This window comes from Sciurus vulgaris, assembly GCF_902686455.1.
Source record: "Sciurus vulgaris genome assembly, chromosome: 3".
Lineage (NCBI taxonomy): Eukaryota > Metazoa > Chordata > Mammalia > Rodentia > Sciuridae > Sciurus > Sciurus vulgaris.
Window position 1 is genome coordinate 66,631,313 of NC_136463.1, and position 25,330 is coordinate 66,656,642.

General features: G+C 44.9%; 2 protein-coding genes across 4 annotated transcripts; both read left to right on the forward strand.

Annotated features, from left to right (window-relative positions):
• The first annotated feature begins 639 nt into the window (after window positions 1–639).
• On the forward strand, window positions 640–19,124 carry SPAG5 (sperm associated antigen 5). Of its 3 annotated transcripts, none has more exons than XM_079133715.1 (24): window positions 1,702–1,852; window positions 2,094–2,219; window positions 4,033–5,099; window positions 5,208–5,385; window positions 10,275–10,349; window positions 10,590–10,682; window positions 10,773–10,907; window positions 11,104–11,223; window positions 11,330–11,422; window positions 11,525–11,638; window positions 11,999–12,092; window positions 12,231–12,378; window positions 12,462–12,564; window positions 12,759–12,892; window positions 13,103–13,241; window positions 16,508–16,619; window positions 16,739–16,825; window positions 17,074–17,209; window positions 17,311–17,422; window positions 17,802–17,882; window positions 18,045–18,200; window positions 18,279–18,353; window positions 18,483–18,563; window positions 18,794–19,124. In XM_079133715.1, exons 1-24 carry the CDS (start codon window positions 1,802–1,804, stop codon window positions 18,863–18,865), a joined length of 3,582 nt encoding a protein of 1,193 aa, XP_078989841.1. In that variant the 5' UTR covers window positions 1,702–1,801; the 3' UTR covers window positions 18,866–19,124. The 3 variants fall into 3 exon arrangements, with proteins under 3 accessions (XP_078989843.1, XP_078989841.1, XP_078989842.1); XM_079133716.1 differs by having other exon boundaries at window positions 17,089–17,209; XM_079133717.1 differs by lacking the exons at window positions 18,483–18,563; window positions 18,794–19,124 and adding an exon at window positions 640–1,553 and having other exon boundaries at window positions 18,279–18,476.
• A 634-nt stretch (window positions 19,125–19,758) lies between these two features.
• On the forward strand, window positions 19,759–23,504 carry ALDOC (aldolase, fructose-bisphosphate C). Its single transcript, XM_079135007.1, has 9 exons — window positions 19,759–19,917; window positions 21,080–21,203; window positions 21,291–21,502; window positions 21,612–21,666; window positions 21,759–21,919; window positions 22,039–22,122; window positions 22,377–22,551; window positions 22,684–22,883; window positions 23,014–23,504. Exons 2-9 carry the CDS (start codon window positions 21,092–21,094, stop codon window positions 23,107–23,109), a joined length of 1,095 nt encoding a protein of 364 aa, XP_078991133.1. The 5' UTR covers window positions 19,759–19,917; window positions 21,080–21,091; the 3' UTR covers window positions 23,110–23,504.
• Window positions 23,505–25,330: the final 1,826 nt, after the last annotated feature.

The following is a 25,330-nucleotide window of genomic DNA, read 5'->3' on the forward strand; positions in this document are numbered from 1 at the left end:
TCTCTTTGGTATTTATCCTGAAGAATGAGTCATTCTACTATAGTGAAACATGCATACCCATGTTTACAGTAGTATAATTCACAATCTCCAAACTAGGTGTCCATCAACAGATGAATGGATAAAGAAAACGTGGTATAAATACACAATGGAGTTTTATTCAGTCATAAAGAAAAATGAAATCATGTCATTTGCAGGAAAATAAACACAAAAGGTCAAGGGTTGTATGCTCTTTCTCATATGTGGAAACTAGAGAGTAAAAATGAAAAGAAAGATGGGGGTGACCTCATGAAAATCAAGGGGAAATTAGTATAGTAGAAGAAAGGGACCAGGGGGTGGGTGGAATGGAGGAAAGGGGAAATATTGGAGAGGAATACCGGCCAAATTATATTATTATATTGTGTGTACATATGAATATGTAACAACAAATCCAATTATTATGTACAACAATAATACATCAATAAAAATGTGGAAAAATATTCAAAGGTTAAAAAAAGTTTCAAAGAAACACTATCATCAAAGATTAATTTAAATACTTAACCTTTCAGGCATAGTGGAGCTGTCTGTAGTCTGAGCTAGGCATAGTGGAGCTGTCTGTAGTCTGAGCTATTTGGAGGCTGAGGGAGGAGGATCACTTGAATTGTTTGAGGAAAGCCTGGGAAATACAGTAAAACCCTGTCTCAAAACAAATTAAAAAATCCCTTAGCTGTTATTAAAGATGCATGCTACCTTCAATGGGCAGATTTACCATAAAGAAAGATTAACAAAACAGTAGGTACAGTAGTTGCAAGTGGGTTGGAAGACTGGCTCTGTTATTAACTGTGGGACACTGGACAAATTAAATTCTCTGACTCAATTCCTTCATCTATAAAATGGAGATTTTTGTTTGTTTGTACCAGGAGTTGAATCCAGGGGCACTTAAAGCACTTAGCCACATCCCCAGTCCTTTCTATCTTTTAATTTTGAGACAGGATCTCACTAAGTTGCTTAGGGCCTCACTCAACTGCTGAGGCTGACCTTGAACTTGCGCTCTTTTCTGCCTCAGCTTCCCAAATCTCTGGGATTACTGGCATGCAACACCATTCCATTTCCAACTTTCCCTTCTAGCCCTGTATGGTGGCGCATTACTTGTAATCCCAGTGGCTCGGGAGACTGGATTGCAAATTCAAAGCCAGCTCCAGCAATTTAGTGAGGCCCTAAGCAACTTCGTGAGGTCCTATCTCAAAATAAAAAGACAAAAAGGGCTGGGATGTGGCTCAGTGATTAAATGCCTCTGAATTCAATCCCTGGTACCAAAAACCAAAACAAACAACAACAACCAAACAACTTTCCCTTCCAGACTCCCAGGCCGGCTCTGTCAGAAGAGGCGGGAGGTAACCCAGAGGTCACTAAGGAAAACACCAGGAGGGATCTTCTAAGGCCTGGCTATGGAGACGACTTTTCCGACAGGGCGTGAAGGCGCTCCTCTGGAAGCAGGACGGTTGTACTTCTAGACCCTCCAGTTACCTGCGGTGTCCTCCCGACGTCAGGATAGCAAGACCTGTGGTAGGCCTAGTGTGTGCAGACCCCCCAGGTGGCGTCGGCGGTGAGGGGTCGGCCAGAAGTCAACTGCGGGGTCGCTGGAGGGGCGTGGCCAACGCCAGCTCCGCCCGCCCGGCTCGAGACCCGACCTGACCCGCATCCTGACGCACTGCGGCTCCTCAGCCAATCGGAAAGCGCGGAGCAGGTTCAAATAAAGACGGCGGGTAAACATGGCGGACTCGACTTGTTCTGGGAGGTAGTCGACCTGCTTTCTGTTTTGAAGATGTGGCGGGTGAAAAAGTTAAACATCAGCCTGTCGCCTTCGCCCCAGTCGGTGAGCGGGAGAGTCCCCACGGAGAAAGAGATGTGTCCGGAATACTGGTGCGGGGGCACTGTCGGTGCTGAGGGTCCTGGAAACCTGGGTGGAGGCTGGGGCTGGGAAGTGTGTTCGCTTTGCCCTTTCAGCGAGACTGGGATGGGAACCCGCTCTTCTTATCGCCTCAAGAGCTTCTTAGGGAGGAAGGAACGTCGGGCTGGCGGAGCCCAATCTTATCTAAACTCGCTTTCTTTCTCAGGGAAAACCAGCTATGAGAACTCCTCTCCGAGAACTTATCCTGCAGCCTGGTGCCCTTACCAGCTCAGGAAAAGGGACCCCTATGTGCTCTTCGCTGACCCCATCACTGTGCAAGCTGGGGCTACAGGTGAGGTTCGCCTGGACAACTTCTCGACTGGCTGCTTGCCCAGGCCAAGAGCTCAGAGGAACAGAGGGCCAGGACTGGAACGTAATTAATAACGATAATGAATTCTTCCATCTCAGTGACTTCCATTTACAGCTATTCAGGCCGACAGAGAGGTGCCCTAGGGTGGTTAAAGGAAATCCACTGAGAACCCGAACTTCTATTTTAGCTGTTTTTATTATCTCCTCCCCCCATTCGACCTTTCCCAAACCACTGAAAAATAATATCACCCTGATTAGTGGTGGTCTCTAACATGGGCTCACTTATGGAGAGGCCTGTCTGATGCAAGAGTTAGGCAGTATCCATCCACTCTAGCCACAACTTCCCTGGGATCAAGTTATACCACCAGAAGGCTGGATATTTGCTCACCTTAAACTATTCCCTTGCAGAATTGCCCTTACTGAGTTGTACTTTTGTCAAAGGTCTTGAGAAAAGTAGCCATGTGCAAACTGCTTTTCGGTTGCTGTAAAAATTTGTCAAGGAAGGAGATTGACCCTTCTGTAAAGTTCCTGGAAGAAACTTGTTAGAATTTACTGCCTGTAAAAATTGTCTTCCTAAAGAAATTGCTATCCTTTTCTCTTTCTGAAAATGAAAACTATTTTAAGTTTATCATATTTTCCTTCTAGCTCTGGTTTCTAAAAAGCTCAAGGTCAAATTTGATCAGTTCTAGCTTCTCTTACTCCTGAAATATGAAAATTTGCTTCCTCTTTTTTTTTTTTGTGGGGGTACTAGGGATTGAACTCAGAGGCTCTTTGCCACCAAGCCTCATCCCTAATCCTTTTTTTTTTTTTTTTTTGTGGTGCTGGGGATCAAACCCAGGGCCTTGTGCTTGCAAGACAAGCACTCTACCAACTGAGCTAGCTCTCCAGCCCTCCTTATTTTTTATTTTCAGGGTCTCGCTAAGTTGCTGAGGCTGGCCTTGAACTTATGATCCTCCTGCCTCAGCCTCCCAAGCCGCTGGGATTATGGGCATGCTCCACAGCACCTGATTCCTCTTTCTTTTCTTTTTCTTTTTAATTTTAATTTTTATTCGTACTTTTTAGTTTCCTTTTTCTTTTTTGAACATGATTTTGTTCTTTCTTTTAGTATTGGAGATTGAATCCATGGACTTGTGCATGCTTGGCAAATGCTCTACCACTGAACTATATACTCTGTCCCTACTTCAATGATTTTATCTATTCTAACTCCTAGATTTTGATAGAGCTTGAGCCTACTTTAGGAAGGAGCCAATACCATTCTACCTTTTCCCCTAGAAGTGGACTGGAGTTAAGAACAGAGAGGGGCGGGGCTGAAGAAAAGAAATAGCTCTTTTCTGCGAGTGCTCACCTAGCATGGAAAAGGGCTGTGGTTCTAATCCCCCGCCCCTCAAGGGAAAAAAAAAAAAAAAAAAAAACTCGGGCTGGGGAGATAGCTCAGTTGGTGGAGTGCTTGCCTTATAAGCACAAGGCCCTGGGTTCAACCCCCAGCACTGCTAAAAAAAAAAAAAAAAAAGAATAAAGAGGGGCAAGGTCACATTCAATCTATTGTCTCCTCATGATAGGGATCGATATTGTCAGCCTATTTATGCTTTAGACTGGTTCACCTGATTGGTCTCCTAGCTTTTCTTTCCCTGCTATTTGGTTTGTGTAGTAAGGAGCAAGAATTAGCCAAGTTCTTAACTAAGCAGAGGTTAAGAACGCTTTCCTTTTGTTGAGTACAGATAGTATCCTGTACCCATTGTTGTATTTTGGGAACTGAATTGACTGCTTTAACCAACTACTTTTGTTTCCTGTGGCAGGAAGGCAGCAACAATTCATCTCCGTTGGATTTTGTTAAAACCAACAAGACAGACTCCTCCCTGTCAAAGTGTCTAGAAACTTGTCAGCATGCATCAGATGAACAACCCCTAGATCTGAGTCTCCAATCCATCTCTACTCCCAAAACATCTGAGGAAACAGTAGACCCAATGAATGACTATGTAATTAAAGCCATGGTCCTTGAACCATCTCCATTGGGGCAGCAGCAAGAGATTACACTTGAGGCTCTTTCAGATACCATGGCAGAGACAAACAGCAGCTTTCTAAATGAGCCTTTGAAGCTAAGAGATCAGATAAGAAAGGAGGCAGCATCGTGCACAGAACACAACTTTTCTGAAGTTGTTGCTATGCTTGAAAAACCTACATTGCAGGATTCTCCATCCTGTCTCTGGGAATATCCACCAAATCCCTGTTCTGAGCAACAGCCACACTACTCCAAGGAAAGTCTGAGGAACAATAGCACTGAAGCTGTTTCTGAGGACTTTGTATCTTCTAAAAGTAATGCCTTCTTGCCTTCCTCCACGTTCTGGCTTTCCCCTTCAACTGCATTGGCAGCAGATTGCCCCAACAATCATGTGTATGTAGAGGAGGAAGCTGTAGAGCATAAACCTATCAAGGAAACAGAAATGAGCTTTTCCATATTCCCTGAGGAGGTTGAATTAGGAGATCAAGCAGTCGACTTAAATATAGAAGATGTTCCATCCCCGTGCCTAACTCCAAATCTGGTAGAAATGGAGTTCCAGGCAGCTCCAGGCCTAGCAGTAGGAGATGCTGGTGGGATTCTTAATTCTGATTCAGAGACTTGGATGTCCCCATTGGCGTGGCTAGAAAAAGGTGTAAATACCTCAGTCATGTTAGAAAATCTCCGACAAAGCTTATCACTTCCCTCTGCGCTTCAGGATGCTGCCATTGGCACTACACCTTTCTCCACTTGCTCTGTGGGGACCTGGTTTACTCCTCCAGCACAAGAAAAGCATATAAATGAATCCCAGACAGGTTTGCTGGGCACCAAGGATAGTACTTTGGAGACAAAGCACCTTCTGCTGGGGTAAGTGTCCCTCTATCCTTGTGCCTCTGGAGCTCCATTCCCTTCCACCTGCTTCTCATGTCCCTTCCCTCCCTTTCTTTTCCTCATGTCCTTTTCTTTCTCCTGCAGCTGTTATCCTCCAGATCTGACTGCCTTGTCTCGACGTGACCTGGAAGATAACCTACTGAGCTCTCTCGTCATTCTGGAGGTTCTTTCTAGACAGCTGCAGGACTGGAAGAGCCATATGACTGTTCCTCACCCAGAAGCTCAGGACAGTAGCACACAGACTGATGCCTCTCTTGGTGAGGTAAGAAGCTTCCTCCCAAAGCTTGAAGGGTTCTAGTGGGCCCTCTTCCTAAGAATTTAAGCTGATAAGCTGCCAGAGGGCAAAGGGGACTTTTTTTTTTTTTTTTTTAAAGATATTGATAGACCTTTGTTTTATTCATTTATTTATATGTGGTTCTGAGAATTGAACCCAGAGCCTCACACATGCCAGGCAGTTGCTCTACCACTGAGCCCAAAAGAGACTTCTTAATCACAAACTTATTCTTAGAATATATGTAAAAGCTAAGAATCTAGACAAAACTCTTATTAAAGTAGTGGGTACTCAGTATACCCTGGGGTACATCAAGACTTTCCAAGGCAATGCAAACAACGAGTGTTTGAAAGGAATCAATTTCTAGATCTTCATTGTTCAAAAGTATTAACTAATTCTTTTCTACTTCCCCATTCTCATTTGCCCTTGTCCACTTTACTAAAGAAAAGCATACTTACTTCCCATCTCAGGTCTTACAAAATAATCAAAGGACAACAAAAATATTTGTGCACATGTTGAGAAAGCAAATGATTATATAACATCATTTCTGCATGTTTTCAACAAAAGTGGAGAATAACTTTGTTAGTTGATCTTTGAATATTTTTGATGAAAGTTCACTAAGAGTTTTGACATTTATTTCCAAAGGAGTTCCTATAGCTGGGTCATAAGCCCTTCCTCCCTTTTTCCATTTCTACTAATTCCCATTATTTTTATGTATAGATTTCTTAGTGCTTATATCTATTAAAATGGAAAATAGTCATGAATTTTTGCTGAACCATGTCTTATTGTGGGCTCATAGTAATTTATAAGTACTTGAACTAATAAGGGGAGGGAAGCACTGTATATTTCATTAATAGGTGATTCTCAATAAAATTTCACTGGATGTGTTTAGGATTTAAAAATTATAATATTATTACAGTGACTAGCATTCAATTGATAAAAATACTTCAGAAGAAATTTTTTTTCACTGAAAGTGTTCTGGTCAACGGATTTTTTTTTTTTTTTTTTTTTTTTTTTTTTTGGTGTAAGGGATTAAACCCAGGGGTGCTCAACCACTGAACCACATCCCCAGCCCTTTTTATTTTTTATTTTTTAATTTTTATTTTAAAAATATTTTTAGTTGTAAATGGACACAATACCTTTATTTTGTTTATTTAGTTTTTCTTATGTGGTGCTGGGGATCGAATCCAACGTCTCATGCTAGGCAAGCACTCTACCTCTGAGCCACAACCCCAGCCTCCCAGCCCTTTTTTATATTTTATTTAGAGACAGGGTCTCAGTAAGTTAGGACCTTACTAAATTGCTGAGGCTGGCTTTGAACTCCTGATCCTCTTGCCTCAGCCTCCCAAGCTGCTGGAATTACAGGTGTGTGCCACCACACCCAGCTTGGTCAAAGGAATTTAAAACACATTTTAATTTCAATTTAGATGAACTTTCTTTTTGTGGGGTAGGTACTGGATATTGAACGAGAGGCTCTTTACCACTGAGTTGTATCTCCAGTCTTCTGTTTTATTTTTTTGAGACAGGCTCACTAATTTGTTTAGGGCCTCACTAAGTTGCTGGGACTGAACTGGAATCTGTGATGCTCCTGCCTAGCCTCTTGAGTTGCTGGGATTATAGGTGTGTGCCACCATGCCTGGCTGGATGAACTTATTGTTGGAGAAATATTGGTTAATAACAAATTTGCAAATATAAAATATATTAGAATTAAAGCATATGTGTGTTTATTTGTGGTGCTAAGGATTAAGCCCAGAGCCTTGTGCATGCTAGGGAGTGCTCTACCATTAAGCTACACCCCTACCCACTAGGATAAAATTCTGAGGAATATAAAAATATAGGTTCAAGGAGAAAAAGGAAATGACATAAAATTTCTGACTGTAAAAAGAATTAGTTTTTCTTGTATTTTATTTGTTTTGGGGTTGTTTTTTGCTTGTTTGTTTTGGTATTGGGGATTGAACTTGGGCACTTAATCTCTCTGCCACACATACCCAGCTCTTTCTTAAATTTTTTTTTATTTTGAGACAGGGTCTCACTAAGTTGCTTAGGGACCTGTTAAGTTGCTGAGGCTGGCTTTGAACTTGCAATCCTCCTGCCTCAGTGGAAACTGCAGGCATGTGCCACCATGCCTGCTTTTATCTGGTAGTAAAGTTATCAAATATGCATCAAATCATTACAATTTATGTACTATTTATGCAATTGAGTATATTTGAGTGATTTAGGAATTTTACTTCGACCATCAGTATTGATAATAGGCTAGAAATTACAGCCTTTGCAACAATTTAAACTCAAGGGTACTTAGTTTTTCAAATTATTGTGGGAGGTATGAGAGGAAAACAGTTTAAGACCACTGTTCTAGAGGACTCTAACAACCCAGGACTTAGGAAGGAAGGGAATAGTGTTGAGAAGGAATTGAGAGCCTCAGTATTGTGACTATAGAAATAATAGGTGACTGATGCTTAGAAGATAAGGTCCCCAAATGCCTAAAGACCTCCTCTGAGTTGAAAATATTCTCAAAGTAATGACTTTACCTTTTGCCCCAAATCCTGGAAACCATGGGCTCCACATTCCTGTAGCTGCTCAGTCTCTTGTGTTTACCTTTGTATCCTTTCCTCTTATCCTTGACCTTGTTTCCCATCCCTGAATCTGCCTTGTATCTTCTTCCCCTGAAGCTTGCCAGGTCCCTTTGGAGGCTACTGAAGCAGAACCAAAGAGGGGAAATGACATCACCTTCAACCATTCCCCATCACTATGCATGTCCTTGCCGCTTGACTGCCTCCTTCACATTAATCTCATCACCTGCCTGACTGCCCCGCTCTGAGCAGTGTGTACCCTGTCCAGGGCTTACGGGGTGCTCTATGCCTTTCTGCATGGTGCAGTAGTTAATGAACTCCATAGAACCATGAATTCCAAGAGATCTGAAGGTGATGCAATTCTGTCTCCTTAAATTCAGACTGCCACAGCCTCGTGACTCAGCACTGCTGTTCTAGCAGTAGCCATTTTCCAGATTGTGGCTTTTAGCAGTAATGAAGATTGCATCTTTTAGGACTTGAGTCTTTCTTTCTACTGTCTCTAGGCTCATACTTATCTAATCTGTGGGGCATTTAAGATGTTTATCTGCACTAAGGTAATGGTCAGGCAGATAAGAATAAGCAAATTCAAATGACTAATAAATATTTAAGAAAGTTGCCGGTTATGGTAGTGTACTACTATAATCCCAGCTATTCAGAAGACTGAGGCAGGAAGATCTCAAGTTCAAAGACAGCCTGGACAATTTAGTGAGATCCTGTCTTAAAAAAAAAGGCGTGGGAGGGCTGGGGATGTAGCTTTGTAGTACCCCTGGGTTCAATCCCCAGTACTCCCTCCCCAACCAAAAAAAAAAAGCTTAACATTACTGGAAATAAAAGAAATACATCCCTGGGTTCAGTCACTAGCACTGCAAAAACAAAATGAAGAAATGCATATGGAAACAATGACTGAATAGGAAAGAATTAAGTAGATAATGTTGGCAAATATTGTCCTTTTGTCTCTAGGGTATAAACTAGTTCATGTTTTTTGAAGTCATTTAAGGAAGATCCTTAAAACATTAAAACAGCTCAAACTTTTTGACATCGTAACTCCACTTCTGGGGATATAGGGGGAAAAGTTCTACATAACAATGACAAGTTTTATTTATTTTTTTTAAATTTATTTATTTATTTTTTTTGCGGTGCTGGGGATCGAACCCAGGGCTTTGTGCATGCAAGGCAAGCACTCTACTGACTGAGCTATCTCCCCAGCCCTAAGTTTTATTTTTAATAATGACAAAAACAAATAATGGTACATCCATAAGATGAATATACTGTAGTCATTAAAAAGAATGGTTAGTTAGGCACAACGGTGCACATCTGTAATCTCGGTAACTTTGGAGGCTGATGTGGGAGGATGGCAAGTTCAAGGCTAGTCTGAGCAATTATACCTGTCTCAAAATTAAAACTAAAAAGGGCTGGTGATGCAGCATAGAGTGCCCCCTGGGTTAAATCCCTAGTACCAAACAATTAAAGTATATGAAAGGATATGTGTAGGTTATATGTCAATATTATACCATTTTATATGATGGACTTGAACGTTTACAGATTTTGGTATCTAGAGGGGATCCTGGAACCATCCCTCCAACTATACCAAAAGATGACTGTACTCATTGGTGATTTTCCTGTCCTCTCCTCAAGATGGGACCTCACTATGTGACCCAAGCTGGTCTCCAGCGCAAGCTTCTCCCACCTCAGCCTCCCAAGTAGCTGGGATTACAGGCATGCGCCACCTCTGCCAACTTAAATTGTGTTTTTTGTTTTTGTTTTTTGCATCGGGGATTGAACCCAGGGAACTTAACCACTGAGCCACATCCCCAGACCTTTTTATCTTTTATTTTGAGATAGGATCTGGCTAAGTTGCTGGGGGCCTTTCCTGGCTCAGTTGTGGTTTTTCTTAAGCATTATTGTATTTCATCAAATCCAAGACAGCATCAGTATTCAGGTATATTACCTCCAGGTGAGGTGGCACCCTCCTGTAATCCTATCTACTTAGGAAGCTGAGGCAGGAGGACCACAAATTCAAGGCTGGATGGGCAACTTTGTGAGACCCTGTCTCAAAATAAAAAATGAAAAGCACTCAGTGGTAGAGTGCTTGCCTAGCATGCATGAATCCCTGGGTTTGATCTTCAGCACTGTGGGGGAAAAAATAAAAAAGAATTTTTACCTACCACTGCTCCAGGTGGCTTCATCTAGTTTTGAGCCTTACTTATGCTTCTGCTAGAAAAGGCACCTGTAACTCATAGGGGGTTGTGGGTAGGAGCTGCTGGCACATGTTGTCTTAACTAAAAGGAGCAACTCCATTTCTATGGCTAGGTAACTAAGAAACCTCAACATCTTCAGGAGAACCAAGCCATTAGACAGGCCCTACAGCAGGCAAGGAATGTCATGGTAAGTATTGATTGACCTTATATCACTGCTAGGTTCTGTGAAGATCAAAAATGGGAAATCACGGGGTGGTTAGTAGATAGTGATACTTAGCTGTTATAGTGAAAAGTTCCCAAACCTTTGCAAAAAATGACTTCTCCCTATTAGGAGCTTGGAATTGGAATCAGTGACTTTTCCTCCCTAGTAGCCCTGCTTTCTGCTTAGTGACTATATGATCTAGCCTAGCCTTCTTTCCCTCCACAGCAATCATGGGCACTAGTGTCCAAAGAGCTGATATCTTTGTTTCACCTGTCCTTGTTGCACATAGAAGAAGATAAAACAACTCTGAGTCAAGAGGTAAGCAGCACTAAGAAGGAGGTAGAGGCCTTTAATGGAACTCAAAGCAAAAAAAAGGACCATACATGATTTCTGATTCTTATCCTATAGTCTCGGCATGCAGAAACCTTGGTTTCCTGCTGTTTTGATGTATTGAAGAAATTGAGGGCAAAGCTCCAGAGCCTCAAAACAGAAAGGGAGGAGGCAAGACACAGAGAGGAAATGGCCCTCAGAGGCAAGGATGCGGTAAGGGGTTCCTGGATGTGGGAGGTCTCCATTTCAAGGTTCCTGTAGGAATGCACTTAAGACACAGAAGGATTGCTTAAGAACTGCCTGTCCTGGGGAGTTAAGAATTGAACTACTGGTGTATTGGATGGTTGTGTTTTTGTGTGCCATTTCCCAATACTACAAAATGTGTCCTTGCAACCTCTTTCCTAAACAGGCAGAAACAGTGCTGGAGGCTTTCTGTGCACATGCCAGCCAGCGCATCACCCAACTGGAACAGAATTTGACATCCATGCGGGAATTCAGAGGCCATCTGCAGGTGGCCCAGGCCCAATTGGTAAAATTTAAGGGCATTTTCTTTCCTGGGGTCTATACTAACACACTGGGGAACATGGCCACATCCCTTCTTTTAGCTGCCTCCATAGGTTATCTTTCCTTTCTAGGCAGGGCTTCATATAGAACAAAAAGAGTTGGTTCAGCAGACAGAGAATCTGACTTCCATCTTGCAACAGGACTGGACATCCATGCAACTGGATGTGAGTATTTGGAACCACCATAACCATTCCTTACTTTCAGTCAGGCCTGTTAGAAACCTTGCCTCAGGTGTGCTCTTCTGAACTGCTTACTTCCCCTGATAGTGTGTGACGTGGACAGCTTTGCTGAGTCGGTCTCGACAACTCACAGAGAAACTCACAGCTAAGAGCTGGCAGGCTCTGCAGGAACGTGATGCTGCAATTGAAGAAAAGCAGCAGGTACAAACCTGAAGTGGGGACTACTTAGGCCTGGTTTCTCCCCTTTCTAATGTGTCATATCATTATCCTCTTAACACTGGTCTTCTTGCCACTCTGGGTTTGGAGACAAATCAAGTCCCTTGACTATAAGATGGCTTGGCTCAGTTATTTCCTTTGCTCTTCAGCACCTCCTTTACTTCAATTTTTCTCCTGTCTTTACTTTTCCCTGAGGATCAGCTTTATTTTCTGCAATGTCACTGCCCAGGATTAAGGTATTTTGCTTGTCCAGAAAGTCTGTCTTGTCCAGAAAGAAAAGCTTCTCAAATTCTTGGGATTCTTGATTTAGGAGGAACTATAGGAGGAAAATTGTTTTCTTCTTAGGTTTCCAAGGAGCTGGAACAAGTCTCTAACCATTTAGAGGACTATAAAGGCCAAGTAGAACAACTGAAGTTGGAAAATAGTCGCCTAGCAACAGGTATGTGTGCAGATGTGCTAAGGCTTGGAGCATGGCAATAGAGCAAGGGAGTGCTTTGGAGCCCTTTCTTTGGAGCAGAAATATGGAGGGTTTCTGGCCTGATGACTAGATGGTATAATTAGGATACTTTTGATCTAGATCTCCAGGCTCAGCTGCAGATCCTGGCCAACATGGACAGCCAGCTAAAAGAGCTGCAGAGCCAGCATGCCCATTGTGCCCAGGACCTGGCCACAAAGGATGAGTTGCTTTGTCAACTTACCCAGAACAATGAGGAGCAGGCTGCTCGGTGAGTTCCTATCTGGTCATTGTAGCGGTAGGCACCCAGTGTGTAGGACCAAAAGGATCTAACATAAGTTCTATCTCTGACAGATGGCAAAAAGAAGAGATGGCACTAAAACACATGCAGGCAGAACTGCAACAGCAGCAGGCTGTGCTGGCCAAGGAGGTGCAGGACCTGAAGGAGACCCTGGAGGTAAGGAATTCAGCTTGGGCAAGGGAGCTAGTAGACCTCAGGAATATGACTCTTGCTTGATGGCATTGAGGTAAGGTTTAAGATTGTGGGATGGAAAAAACCTCTGTCCCTAGTGCTCTGAAATTCCTCACTTGGACTCATTTTTCCCCCCATCTCCCATTCCTTTCCTTCCTTTCTTCCTCCCATCTTTCAAGTTTGCAGACCAAGAGAATCAGGTTGCTCACCTCGAGCTGGGTCAGGTTGAGTGTCAGTTGAAAACCACTCTGGAAGTGCTTCGGAAACGCAGCCTGCAGTGTGAGAATCTCAAGGACACTGTGGAGAACCTAAAGTAAGAGCTCTACCTTTCCATATCCCCTGCCCCCAAGCCTCCACCCCATGCTTATTTTTTCCAAGAACACTTCTAGAAGCCAGAAGCACCAAGAAGAGAATTGTGACAGTGTCAGGCCTCTTGTTTCTCTCCTTGAATGCAGGGGATTTGGGAGAGGTGTTCAAAGAAGGTACCCTGGTCTTTGGTCATCCTCCCTGTTCCTCATTTTAGGGCTGACCTGGCCAGCATTATAGCAAAGAATCAGGAACAAGATATGGAGAAGACACGCCATTATTCCCAAGAGCTAGGGGTGCTGGCTGAGCAACTACAGATCCTGATCTTCTTCCTGCAGACAAAGCTAAAGGAGAAGGTAGGATACTGGAGTTTCCTCTCTGCCCTTCCCTTTGTATTTTTATTGTATAGTTTAGTGTTTCTAAAACCCTATTCTCCCATCTCTGTGATCTTCAATGACTTTTAATTACCTACAGGACCTATTTAGCTTGTCACTCAAACCTTCATATGTCTCCTACTGCTTATAAAACTTTTACTCCAAGTAGGCTGCCTGTCCACAATACACAATGTTCTATCTCCATTCACACTTGATCTTGGGCTGCTCCTATATCATTCTCTTCTATTTTCAAACTGGGAATTCCTTTTCATTCCCTATTGCAATCCTCGCTAGTTTGCCTTTGAAATGTTCCCAAAGCACAGGGACTGAGCAATCTCTACTTTTTATGCATTCCTCAGTCACTTATTCTCCTTTTACATTGAATTAATTTTCTGATCTTTTCAGCTAGACAGTGTTTAAAGAAAGCAGAAATTTAGCACTCTTTTTTGGCTTCCCCACAGTGCACACCAAACAATAAATGGTTGCTATCTTTCAGAATACAGAATTAATTAGCTTGTTCAATATTAAAGGTATAGGGCTGGGGATGTAGCTCACTGATAGATAGCTTGCCTAGGATGTACAAGGCCCTGGGTTCAATCCCCAGTACCAAAAACAAAACAAAACAAAACAAAACAAAAAAAAAAACTTGTGGGGTTGGGGAGAGAAAGGTACAGCCAAGATCCTGACCCTCTTCTCAAATTGTATGCTGAGCACAGGAAGTGCCAAGCAATCTACAGTCCAGTAGGAAAGACAGACAAATGTAAAGCTGTCACTTGACATGATCATGGTAGAAGTCTGCATGGACCCGCTGTGGGACTCAGAGAAAGGAGAGTCAGTTTTACCTTTGAGAGATAAGATGTCTTCTCAAAGTAGATGACCTTGGGCAATCTTGAGGTTTAGAAGTTTATGGGGCAGGGTGGGTATAGAGGCAGGCTCTCCAGGCAGAGGAAACAGTATATGAAAGTTTTGTATGACTAGTATGAAAGTCATGTACATAGTACATTGTATATACATTATTTGTAGTGTCTACCTTGTAACAAGACCTGTGTGGGTACTGGGAATACAGAATGAACAAGGCAAGGCCCTACTCATATAAAATGTGGCAAGGTTAGGGAATGGGAAGTAGCTCTTTATGATTGGAGTATAGGAGCTATAATGGGGCAAGGCAGTACACAAGGCTATGAAAGTATACAACAGGCCAGATTTTGAAGGCTTAAACTAGTGCCAGTTATAGAGGAGATAGAGAGAAGCTGATGAATTGAATATATTTAGGAGGTAGAAGTAATTGAACCTGGTGACCAATTGGATATAGAAGTAAAACAAGAGTAAATGGTGATCTTAGATTGTTAGAAAGGTTGTAACACTCCTAGAATTGGGGATAGCAAACTTGTCCTATGAAGTACCAGTATGGTGTTTCATCTTTGTGGGCCTGTGGTGTCTGTCTCAACTACTTAACTCTGCCTCGTAGCTCAAGAAAAGCTATTGACAGTATATGTAAATTAGTGGGCATGGCTATGTTCCAGTAAAACATATGCAAAAACTGCACACCAGATTGACCTGCAGGACCCCTCTGCTCTAGAGCAGTAAATATAGGAGTAGGAACAGATATTTGATAAGGTGGGACAGGGAAAATGGCAAACTCAACTTTATACATACTGTTTCATGTGGACTGTGAAGATTTCTTCATAGGGCCTGGAGACTGGGAAAAAAATCCAACTGAGAGGAGGAGATTGAAGAGTCATTCATGTGGAAGTGGAAATTTAAAGTGAATGTTTTTGTAGAGTTCCCAAAACGAGGCCACTGGGGAATGGATTAGAGTGAAAAGAGGGCCAAGGACGGAACCCGATGGTTAAGGAAGGACCTATGGGTTGAGGGAAGATATATTCAGAAAAAAAATTTTTTAATATTTTTAGCTGTAGATGGACATAATATCTTTATATTTATTTTTTGTGTGGTGCTGAGAATCAAACCCAGTTCCTCACACATGCTAGGCAAGCACTCTACTACTGAGAGCCCAGCCCAATATTCAGAAATTTTTGAGGCCTATCCATGAAGTAGGGTCATGTCCTAGAGGAAAAGGAAATTTCTAAAAGTACATCATGGTCATCAGTATCAAATAGCCAGGTAATACAAAAGCTAAAAATTATCCTTGTATTTGAAGGTAAGAATGACATCTTTGAACCAAATGACAAAAGAGTTTTGGTGGAATGGTTGGGGGGGCAAAAAGCCTGAGTGTAGTAGACTCGGGAGTCAATAGATGATGAGACTCATAGGCAAGACACACAGGCTTTTTTTTTCTCTTTTCTTTTTGGGATTGTCGAGATTGAATCCAGAGGTGCTCTACCATTGAGCCACACTTTCAACCCTTTCTATTTTATTTTGAGACAGGGTTTTGCTAAATTGTTCTTTCTCATTTTGAGCTTGCAATCCTCCTCCCTCAGCCTCTGAGTAGTTAACATTATAGGCATGGACCACTATGCCCAGGTTGTGTGTGTGTGTGTGTTGTGTGTGTGCATGTGTGTGTGTGTATTATGGATTGAATCCAGGGGCACTTAACCACTGAGCCACATCCCCAGCCTTTTTAAAATTTTTTATTTAGAAACAGGGTCTCTCTAAGTTGCCCAGGGCCTTGCTAAATTGCTGAGGCTGGACTTGAACTTGTGATCCTCCTGCCTCAGCCTCCCAATTTGCTGGAATTAAAGGTGTGGGCTACCATGCCTGTCTTCTTTTTTTTGTGTTTGGGGGGGTACCAAGGATTGAACTCAGGGGCACTGACCACTGACACATCCCCTGCCCTATTTTGTATTTTATTTAGAGACAGGATCTCACTGAGTTGCTTAGTGCCTCACTTTTTTGCTGAGGCTGGCTTTGAGCTCGAGATCCTCCTGCCTCAGCCTCCTGAGCTGCTGGAATTACAGAACTGTGCCACTGTGCCTGGCTTCTTTTTTTTTTTTAAATTAAAGGGAAGTAGTTGCTAAAGAGAGATTTAAGGTTTGTGGGTTTTTCTCCCCCAATTATTTGGTTGTTTTATTGGGAGAGACAAGAATATAAACATGTTTGGCGAAAGGTGCTAATGGGGTAGTTGGAGATAGAACAGTGAAGTAATGGGTGGAACAGCACTCTGGAAGAGATAGCTGGGAATAGTTGGTAGGCAGCTTAGGAAATCACTCACTCTAGAGCTCCACTAGCATAATTGCTTAGCGTGCAGTATTTATAAGAACTCCTGTTTTTTCCTCCTTTGTCCTTAGGCTGACCCAGAGACCCTTCTGCTGAACACAGCCTGTGCTCCTATTCAAGAACACCCTCCACCTAATGACAGTGCCTTCTTGGGAAGCATCTTGACAGCAGTGGCAAATGAAGGTTAAAGGCCTGGGATTTGGGTGGGAAAGTTATGACCCTTCTCTCGATATCTTTTTCTGGTAAAGATGCACATCATCATCTTTTTCTGGGCCTTCTTTCATGGTTGGTTTTTGTTTTAGAGCCAGAATCAGCTCCTGCACCCTTGCTTGGAAGTGAAAAGAGTGCTTTCACCCGAGTAGCATCAACGGTTTCCCTTCAACCTACAGGTTAGGATGGGCTCCAGGGATCCTGCCTCATTTCTAGAAAATGTGGTGGTGATGAGTAAAGACAAAAGCAGTGAGAAGTGCTTTGCTCTAAAAACCTCAATTCTACCTGGGCTCATTTTATTTCTGCCTTTTGGGATCTGTAATGTTCTGAATATTCAAATCATATGGGTGGGGGAACACAGATAAGGGTTGTGGAAATGATGGCTATACACCCCTTCCTTCCACACTGAAGAGCTGTACCTGTCTAGGACTTTCTCTTTCAGAGACCCCAGACATGGAGAAGAGACTGGCAGAAATAAATACTAAGCTTCTTGACCTTCAGAGCCTGTGTTCCCTGTTGCAAGAGTCTAAAGAAGAAGCCATTGGGACTCTGCAGCGAAAACTGTGAGTGGGATGCAGTCTTCATGACAGGGCAGTAAGATAGCCCCTAGCGAGGGCACAGCACACTCCTGAGAGGACAGGAATGACGTGGGATTTTTCCCTAGTTATGCTTTGCAGGATAGGCTGCAGGCCCAGGAAGAACAGCATCAGGAAGCCCAGAAGGCAAAGGAAGCAGACATAGAGAAGCTGAACCAGGCCTTGTGCTTGCGCTACAAGGTGAAGGAGGGGCCTAGAAATGGGGCGATGAAGAACTGGGGCAGGCCTACTGGCCCACTGGGAGCCATTGTCTCTTCAGGAATCTGGGTGGTGGGGATTTTCCAATTACTGTCCTAGTTTTGCCCTTCCTGGGGCCAGACATTTCACGTATTTAGGAATCAGCAATGGGTTGACCTGTCTTCCCAGGAAAGAAGTCAAAAACTCTAGCAGAACTCTCCCGACACTGGTAGGTTCCTTGACTGACTTGGCCATGGAGGAAGAATTAGAATGGTACTAGCTGGTCCCACCATGGCCAAACAGGTCAGACGTACTCTCCTACCTCCTAGCATGGACTATGAAGCCAGTTCTTAGTACTTTCTCACTTTCTTTTCTCTTACAGAATGAAAAGGAGCTCCAGGAAGTTATACAGAAGCAGAATGAGAAGATCCTAGAACAGATAAATAAGAGTGGCGAGCTCATAGTATGTTCCTCATGATGCCCAGGCCCCTGCTTTCTGTGCCACTATTAGCAAGGTCCCAAACATGAGACGTGGATATCCTGGTTTACCTTTGTCCACCACCACCTGAGATTAGAAGAATAGAGACCTTTGAGTGCTATTGGATGCCTCTATTCTTATTCTCAGAGCCTCAGAGAAGAAGTGACCCAGCTTACTTGCTCACTTCGGCATGCAGAGACAGAAACCAAAGTGCTACAGGAGACCCTGGCAGGCCAGCTGGACCCAAACTGTCAGCCCATGGCCACTAACTGGATCCAGGAGAAAGTGTGGCTCTCTCAGGAGGTGAGTCAGTTAACAGATAAACTGGATAATTGGTAGGGACCCAAGGCTGTGTCCCTATTAATCTGGACATATCTGCAGGTGGACAAGCTGAGGGTGATGTTCCTGGAGATGAAAAATGAAAAAGCAAAACTCATGGTCAAGTTCCAGAACCATGTAAGCATTTCCATGCTGTTCTACGGCCATTCCTACCACCACTAACAAGTGTTCTGTCATGTAACTTCTGTTCTGCCAAGCTATGCTGTTCTTTTAAGCACAGGACTATGACACCTATTTGCTTTCTAGAGAAACATCCTAGAGGAGAACCTTCGACGCTCTGAAACAGAGTTAAAGAAACTAGATGACATTGTTCAGCATATTTATGAGGTAAAGGAGGGAGGGAGGTAATCAAACTAAGGCACAAGGTCTGGCCCCAGGAGGTACTAATGAACATAGCTCTGGCTCCCAGCCTTTGCTGAAAGGTGGGCCTCCCTCTCTATTAGTGCTTCTTTGTGGCTTCTGTTCCCTCCATTCTAACACAGTGGGTGCTTCCTGGGGCTGGGATCTTGGGCCTTAGGCTTGAGGTTCCAAGCTGCTTTTTCTGCCTTTCTTTCCAGACTCTTCTGTCTGTCCCAGAGGTAGTGAATAGTTGCAAGGAGCTACAAGGATTGCTACAATTTTTGAGCTAAGAAACTGAATATAGTTGTGGTGGTGCCCATATGTAATCCCATCTACTTGAGAGGCTGTTGCAGGAAGACTGATTGAACCCAGAAGTTCATGACCAGCCTGGGCAACATAGTGAGACCTCATCCCAAAAAATGAAACAAAAAAAGAAAAACTGAGCTGGATTCTGCTTCATTCCTTTCACCTGCAGACATTTCCTTACCCCTTCACTAGGAACATTTGGCATTGAGCCAACTATGTTTGATGCTATTTAAATAAAGTGTTTTAAATGTATTTCTCTAAGTTCACTGAATCTTATTTTTTGCGTTGAGAGGTTGAATGAGGTCAAGTAAGAGGCAACTGGGCCCTCCCGCCTGTGTGCACTTCATACGTCCTTCTGCTGCATCCAGAGCCAGGGCTGTCTGCCCTTTCTCCCTTCTCTTGCTTCCCCAAATACTCTGGGCACTGGACTGCTTGTACCCTGGCTCTGGGCCTGGGGGAAACAGAAAAGACTCCATTCTCTTATTTTCCCCATCCCCCTAGGAGGCAGCCCCTGGTAAATATGGGGCTGAGGACAGAGAACCTCAGTTCATTACTCCATTGCCTTGAATTTGGGCTCCCTTTTTGTACCTCTGTTCCACCTACCCCACCTGCTATGACTGTTTAAAGGACTCTGCTTCACCAGATCAAGCTTAATCCCGAACATTCAGCATATTGCTCTGCATGTGGCAAAAGTGATCGTGGTAGACAATGCAAGGCCCTTTCCTGCCTCTAGGCCCCTAGTGACCACGCTCCACGAAGTGGGAGGCGGACACCCACTAATAATCCTCAGAGGTCCCGACTGGGGTCACTCCACCTCGTTGCCCCGCCCCTGAGGGCGTGGCCTTGTCCCAGACTAGTCCTGGGAAGGGGCGGAACGGGGGCGGGGAAGGGCCAGTCCCGCCCTCCTGGGAGTCACGTAGCTCTGCAGCATCCGCAGCCTCATTTACTAGAGCCGGTGCTGAGCCGCTTCTGCTGCGGGCCATAACTGGAACCCGAGTCGAGTCTGCAGCTGCTGCTACTAACTCCCTGCGTGCAGGTAAGCCCCTTGGCGAGGCAAGAGCTGCTCGGCGTCTCCACTTCCTCTCCTGAGCTCTTCCCCTGCAAACCTTGCCTGTTCCCTGGGTCCGGTGGATGTACCTTTTCAACCCTCTCCTGGATGTTCGCTGGGATCAGCCTCTCTCACCCAGGCCGTTTTAATCTCAGCCTGCTTCTGCCCCTTCCCTCTCCAGCTAGCTCTCTTGCATTCTCTGCCCCTAGGTCTAGGTACTCGGACCTGACTGGTTAGCCTGCATCACCATCACCATCACCTCCCCAATTCTCCCTCCTCTTCCTGCATCTCTCCCTCCCTTATTCAGGCTCTCTTCTCATTCCTTTTCATCTTCGTCCCCTGGTCATCTTCCCACCAGGTGTCTGAGTTGTGGGGAGTTGAAATGCTCCCTAACCTCTCACGCCTCCCTCCACACAGTAGTGCTTCTGGGCACTGGTGAAGACTTGGTGGGGATTCATTTCCCCCAGTATTCCCATCTGACTTAGCTGGCCTGCTGCTGCTCTTTCCTGTCACACTTTGTAATTTCTCTGGGGTCAACCTCTGACACAGGGTTGGGGAGTAGGCAGTAGGCAGAGACAGTCAGGTTGTAGTATGGAAAAAAAGAGGGTATAAAAGCCTGTGGCTGTTACGCATGCCACTCCTACTCCTGAACCCTTCCTTCCAACCTTTTCCTTTAGAAGCTTGCTAGGTTGGGAGATGGGGAGCGAATGGTGCTTTTGCCTCATTCTAAAGCTTTGAAAATATGTGCACAATCCTAAGAGACCCAGTTGAGGATGAAAAAAGGGAAACTGGAAAATCCAGGGCTTATGCCTATCTCAAGAAAGATACATTCAGAATTGGTATCCTCAGTTGGCCACAGTTTCTTGAGAAGACTAGTAGCTTCAGGGCTGCTCATCTCCCCACCCCCACCCTGCATCTCTCCTCTGGGCTGGGAAGGGTGCCCATCAGGGACAAAGGAGGTATGGGAACTGGGGCCCTAGGCCTGCTAGCTGTCAGAGAGATTGGTGCCACTCTGATGCCCAGGACCTATGCCAAGGACTGCTGCCTGCTCCCAGTTCCATGTTTGGGGCGGAGGGGCATTTGGTTAGGAAAGAAAGCAGATGAGGTAGTGTGGGTGGGATTCAACTTTTATATTTTGTCTCCATCCCAGAGAGCTGTCACCATGCCCCACTCGTACCCAGCCCTTTCTGCTGAGCAGAAGAAGGAATTGTCTGACATTGCCCTCCGCATTGTGGCCCCAGGCAAAGGCATCCTGGCTGCAGATGAGTCTGTAGGTAGGTGGGGCATCTGATCAGGATGGTAGAGATGGCCAGGAAGCCATGGTCAGGGAGCTAGGTTGTCTCTCTTTTGTTTGCCTACAGGTAGCATGGCCAAGAGGCTGAGCCAAATTGGGGTGGAAAACACGGAGGAGAACCGCCGGCTCTACCGCCAGGTCCTATTCAGTGCTGATGACCGTGTGAAGAAGTGTATTGGAGGTGTCATCTTCTTCCATGAGACACTCTACCAGAAAGATGATAATGGTGTCCCCTTCGTCCGAACCATCCAAGATAAGGGCATTGTTGTGGGAATCAAGGTGCAGTCCCGGGTCCTGACTGGGGGCTGGACATGGAAATCTGTTTGTGTAAGAGGGGTGGTAAAGAGAATCCTGCCTGCGTTCAGCCCTCTGTCTTTTTCCTCTGCAGGTTGACAAGGGTGTAGTGCCTTTGGCCGGGACAGATGGAGAAACTACCACCCAAGGTACATGGTGGATGGGCTTTAGGACGACCAGGATTAGGTGTTCAATACAGGCAAGAGAGGGCAGGGTGATGAGGCTGGCACTATGGTTGCAGGACTGGATGGTCTGTCAGAACGCTGTGCCCAATACAAGAAGGATGGTGCCGACTTTGCCAAATGGCGCTGTGTGCTGAAAATCAGTGAGCGCACGCCCTCAGCACTTGCCATTCTGGAGAATGCCAATGTGCTGGCCCGCTATGCCAGCATCTGCCAGCAGGTGTGTGTTGGGGGTTTGGGTGATCAGATGGGTGTCCTGTTCCTGGTGGGGAGAGGATTACAGGGATTTCTCCCTTCTCTCCTACTGTCCCTCCCAATCCATTCTGTTCTTCCCTACAGAATGGCATTGTGCCTATTGTGGAGCCTGAGATCCTGCCTGATGGAGACCATGACCTCAAACGTTGCCAGTATGTTACAGAAAAGGTAACATATATAAAAGCTGGGGACAGACATATACTTCAGAGACAGCCTAGCAAGAGGTACCTACGCCTATTCTCCCAGCTTAGATTCAGGCACACTCTCTCCTAGTGCTCTTCTGCAGATCCCCAAACATACCTGTGGATCTGGGCCTATACTGAACCCTTATAGTCCATACCCACCTATCTCTAAGATGGGGGGCATAGAGCAGTAAGCAGTGGGGATCCAGAGACCCTTCATAAACCTCCTTTGATCCCCAGGTCCTGGCTGCTGTGTACAAGGCTTTGAGTGATCATCACGTGTACCTGGAGGGGACGCTGCTCAAGCCCAACATGGTGACCCCTGGCCATGCCTGTCCCATCAAGTATACCCCAGAGGAGATTGCCATGGCAACTGTTACTGCCTTGCGTCGCACTGTGCCCCCTGCTGTCCCAGGTAAAACCTGGCTCTCTAACCTGCTCCTATCCCTAAAGTCCATCCTCAAGTTCTACTTGTGACCATCAACAGTTCCTTACCCTGGACAAATAGGGAGTGACCAACTAATTTGTCTTCTCTCCTCTACCCTAGGAGTGACTTTCCTGTCTGGGGGTCAAAGTGAAGAGGAGGCATCACTCAACCTCAATGCCATCAACCGCTGCCCGCTTCCTCGACCTTGGGCCCTCACCTTCTCCTATGGGCGTGCCCTGCAGGCCTCTGCACTGAATGCCTGGCGAGGGCAAAGGGACAATGCTGGGGCTGCCACTGAGGAGTTCATCAAGCGAGCTGAGGTTGGGAGCTACAGGTGGTGGTGGTAAAGTGTGTAGCAAGGGCAGAGACCAGTACCCAGAGGTTATAGCCTGAGCAGTTTGACACCTGTGGGCTGGCACAGCCTATTTACTCCACTTTCCCCTTTTGCAGGTGAATGGGCTTGCAGCCCAGGGCCAGTATGAAGGCAGTGGAGAAGATGGTGGAGCGGCAGCACAGTCCCTCTACATTGCCAATCATGCCTACTGAGGCATGCTTAATCCACATTATGGCCCTTGGCCCAGCCATCTGTATTCTTGCCTGTAGTCATGGTCAGGGCCAAATAGCCATGCAGAACAGAGATGCCTTTGTCCAACATCAAGTCAACTTTTTCTCTCCTCTCCTTCCCTCTCCCATTGTTGCACCTGGGACCACAGGATGGGAGAAAAGGGAGCCCCTAATGTCTGAGGGCAGGAGAACTTGCTAGAAGTCAGAGCAGAATGCCTGGGTCTCCCCTGCCTCCACTAGCCCTAACAATTTCCCCATGATGGTATAGCTTCTCCTTGGGTTCTTCTTGCTGTCTCTCCTGGGATTAGAGAGAAGTACACTAGTCCTGCCTCATGCCTTGAATACATACCACATAGCAAATAAATGGTAGCAAAACATGCTACTTTGTCTGTGTATTTTACACATCAAATTCCCATCTCCCATTTCTGACCTCTACTGATTCTCTCTGGGCCCTCTGACTATGGAGGTGAAAGGGTGAGATTTAAGTTTTACTGGGCTTCAGGAGGGCACTTGGGCTTCATATACAGAGGATGGAGTGAGGCAAGATGAACAACCCCTGAAGGCAGATTTTGTGCAAGTCTCAAAGCAGAGAGGTAGCAGGATAAGCTGGGATAAAAGTAGCTCTCCCATCTCAGCAGTGTTGAGCCCTGCTGAGGCCTGACACATTCCTCATTACCCAATGAGGAAAACCTCCAAGGCTCTAGTGGCTGCTGGGCTAAGCAGGTTATCTAGAGGTTGCCAAGGGCTATGCTCACTTCCATTTGGGATAAGAGGGAGTATACAAGTGGCCAGTTTGAAGGTCTTGGCCAGGGAGACCCCATGAGACCTGATGCTGAACTTTGACCACTGGGCTGGGGTGTGACATCAGCTGAGAACCTGAGTCTATCTGGGCAGATTAAAGATGAGAGACAAGCTGAACATATTCTTCTTAATGGGGAGGTCACAATTGCTCCCTCTGGCTGGGCCTGACCTTATAACAAAAATAGCTAACAAGTAGCATGTCCTTTGTGCTAATCACCATATATATTAACTCAATACAACTCTATAAAGTAGATACTATTTACCCCTATTTTTTATTTTTTGGTGTTTTTTTTTTTTGGTCCCGGGGATTAAACCCAAGGGTACTTTACCACTGAGCTACATCTTCAGCCCTTTTTACTTTTTTTTTGGGGGGGGGGATGGAACCCAGGGTCTTGTGCTTGCAAGGCAAGCACTCTACCGACTAAGCTATCTCCCCAGCCCCTTTTTTTTTTTTTTTTTTTTTTTTTTTTTTTGAGGTACTGGGGATCGAGCTCAGGGCCTTGTGCTTGCCAGGCAAGTACTCTACCAGCTGAGCTATCTCCCCAGCCCCCCCCCCCTTTACTTTTATTTTGAGACAGGATCTTGCTAATTGCTGAGGGTCCCACTAAAATTGTAAGACCCTCCTGCCTCAGCCTCCCAAGTCACTGGGATTACAGGTGTGAGCCACCACACACCACAACCAGCTTATCACTATTTTAATATGAAGAAATAGGCAGAGAGAGACCATTTATGTAATGAGTGGTGAAGCCAGGATTTGAACCCTAGTGATTAGGATCCAGAGTCTGTGCTCTTGAATTCTAGAGATTTATTTTTAAGTAAAATATTCTGACTTTTCCAAGTTGGAAATGAATTCAAATGTATTTTAAAATACTGGAAGCCAGGTGCAGTGACACACTTGCAGTGACACACTTGGGAGGCTGTGGCAGAAAGACCACTTGAGCCAGCTAGTTCCAGACAAGCCTGGGTAACATAGCAAGAACCACGTCAAAAAAATTTTTTAAAGTTAAAAATAAATAAGAGTACTGGTGGTACATCCAGTTATGCTTAAAAAAAAAAAAAAAAAAAAAAAAAAAAGTGCAAGCCTGCATCTCCCTAACCTCAGTGTTTGAGAACTTGAGGAGAGGGAGAGCCCAGAAGAGGAACTCTACAATAATTGTGACAACTGACATTTGACGGCTTTCCCTGTACCAGGCTATTTACATGAATGACCTCACGGAAGAAAATACTTTCCTTTTTCAGATATGGAAACAGCCATAGGGCTACCATGAATGCCCGGCACCCCCTCTCCCCGCCCACCGTACAGGGACTTGAACCGAGGGCTGCTCTACCACTGAGCTACATCTCCAGCCCTTTAAAAAACTTTTTTTTAAAAGACAAGTTCTCCCTAAATTGCCCAGACTGG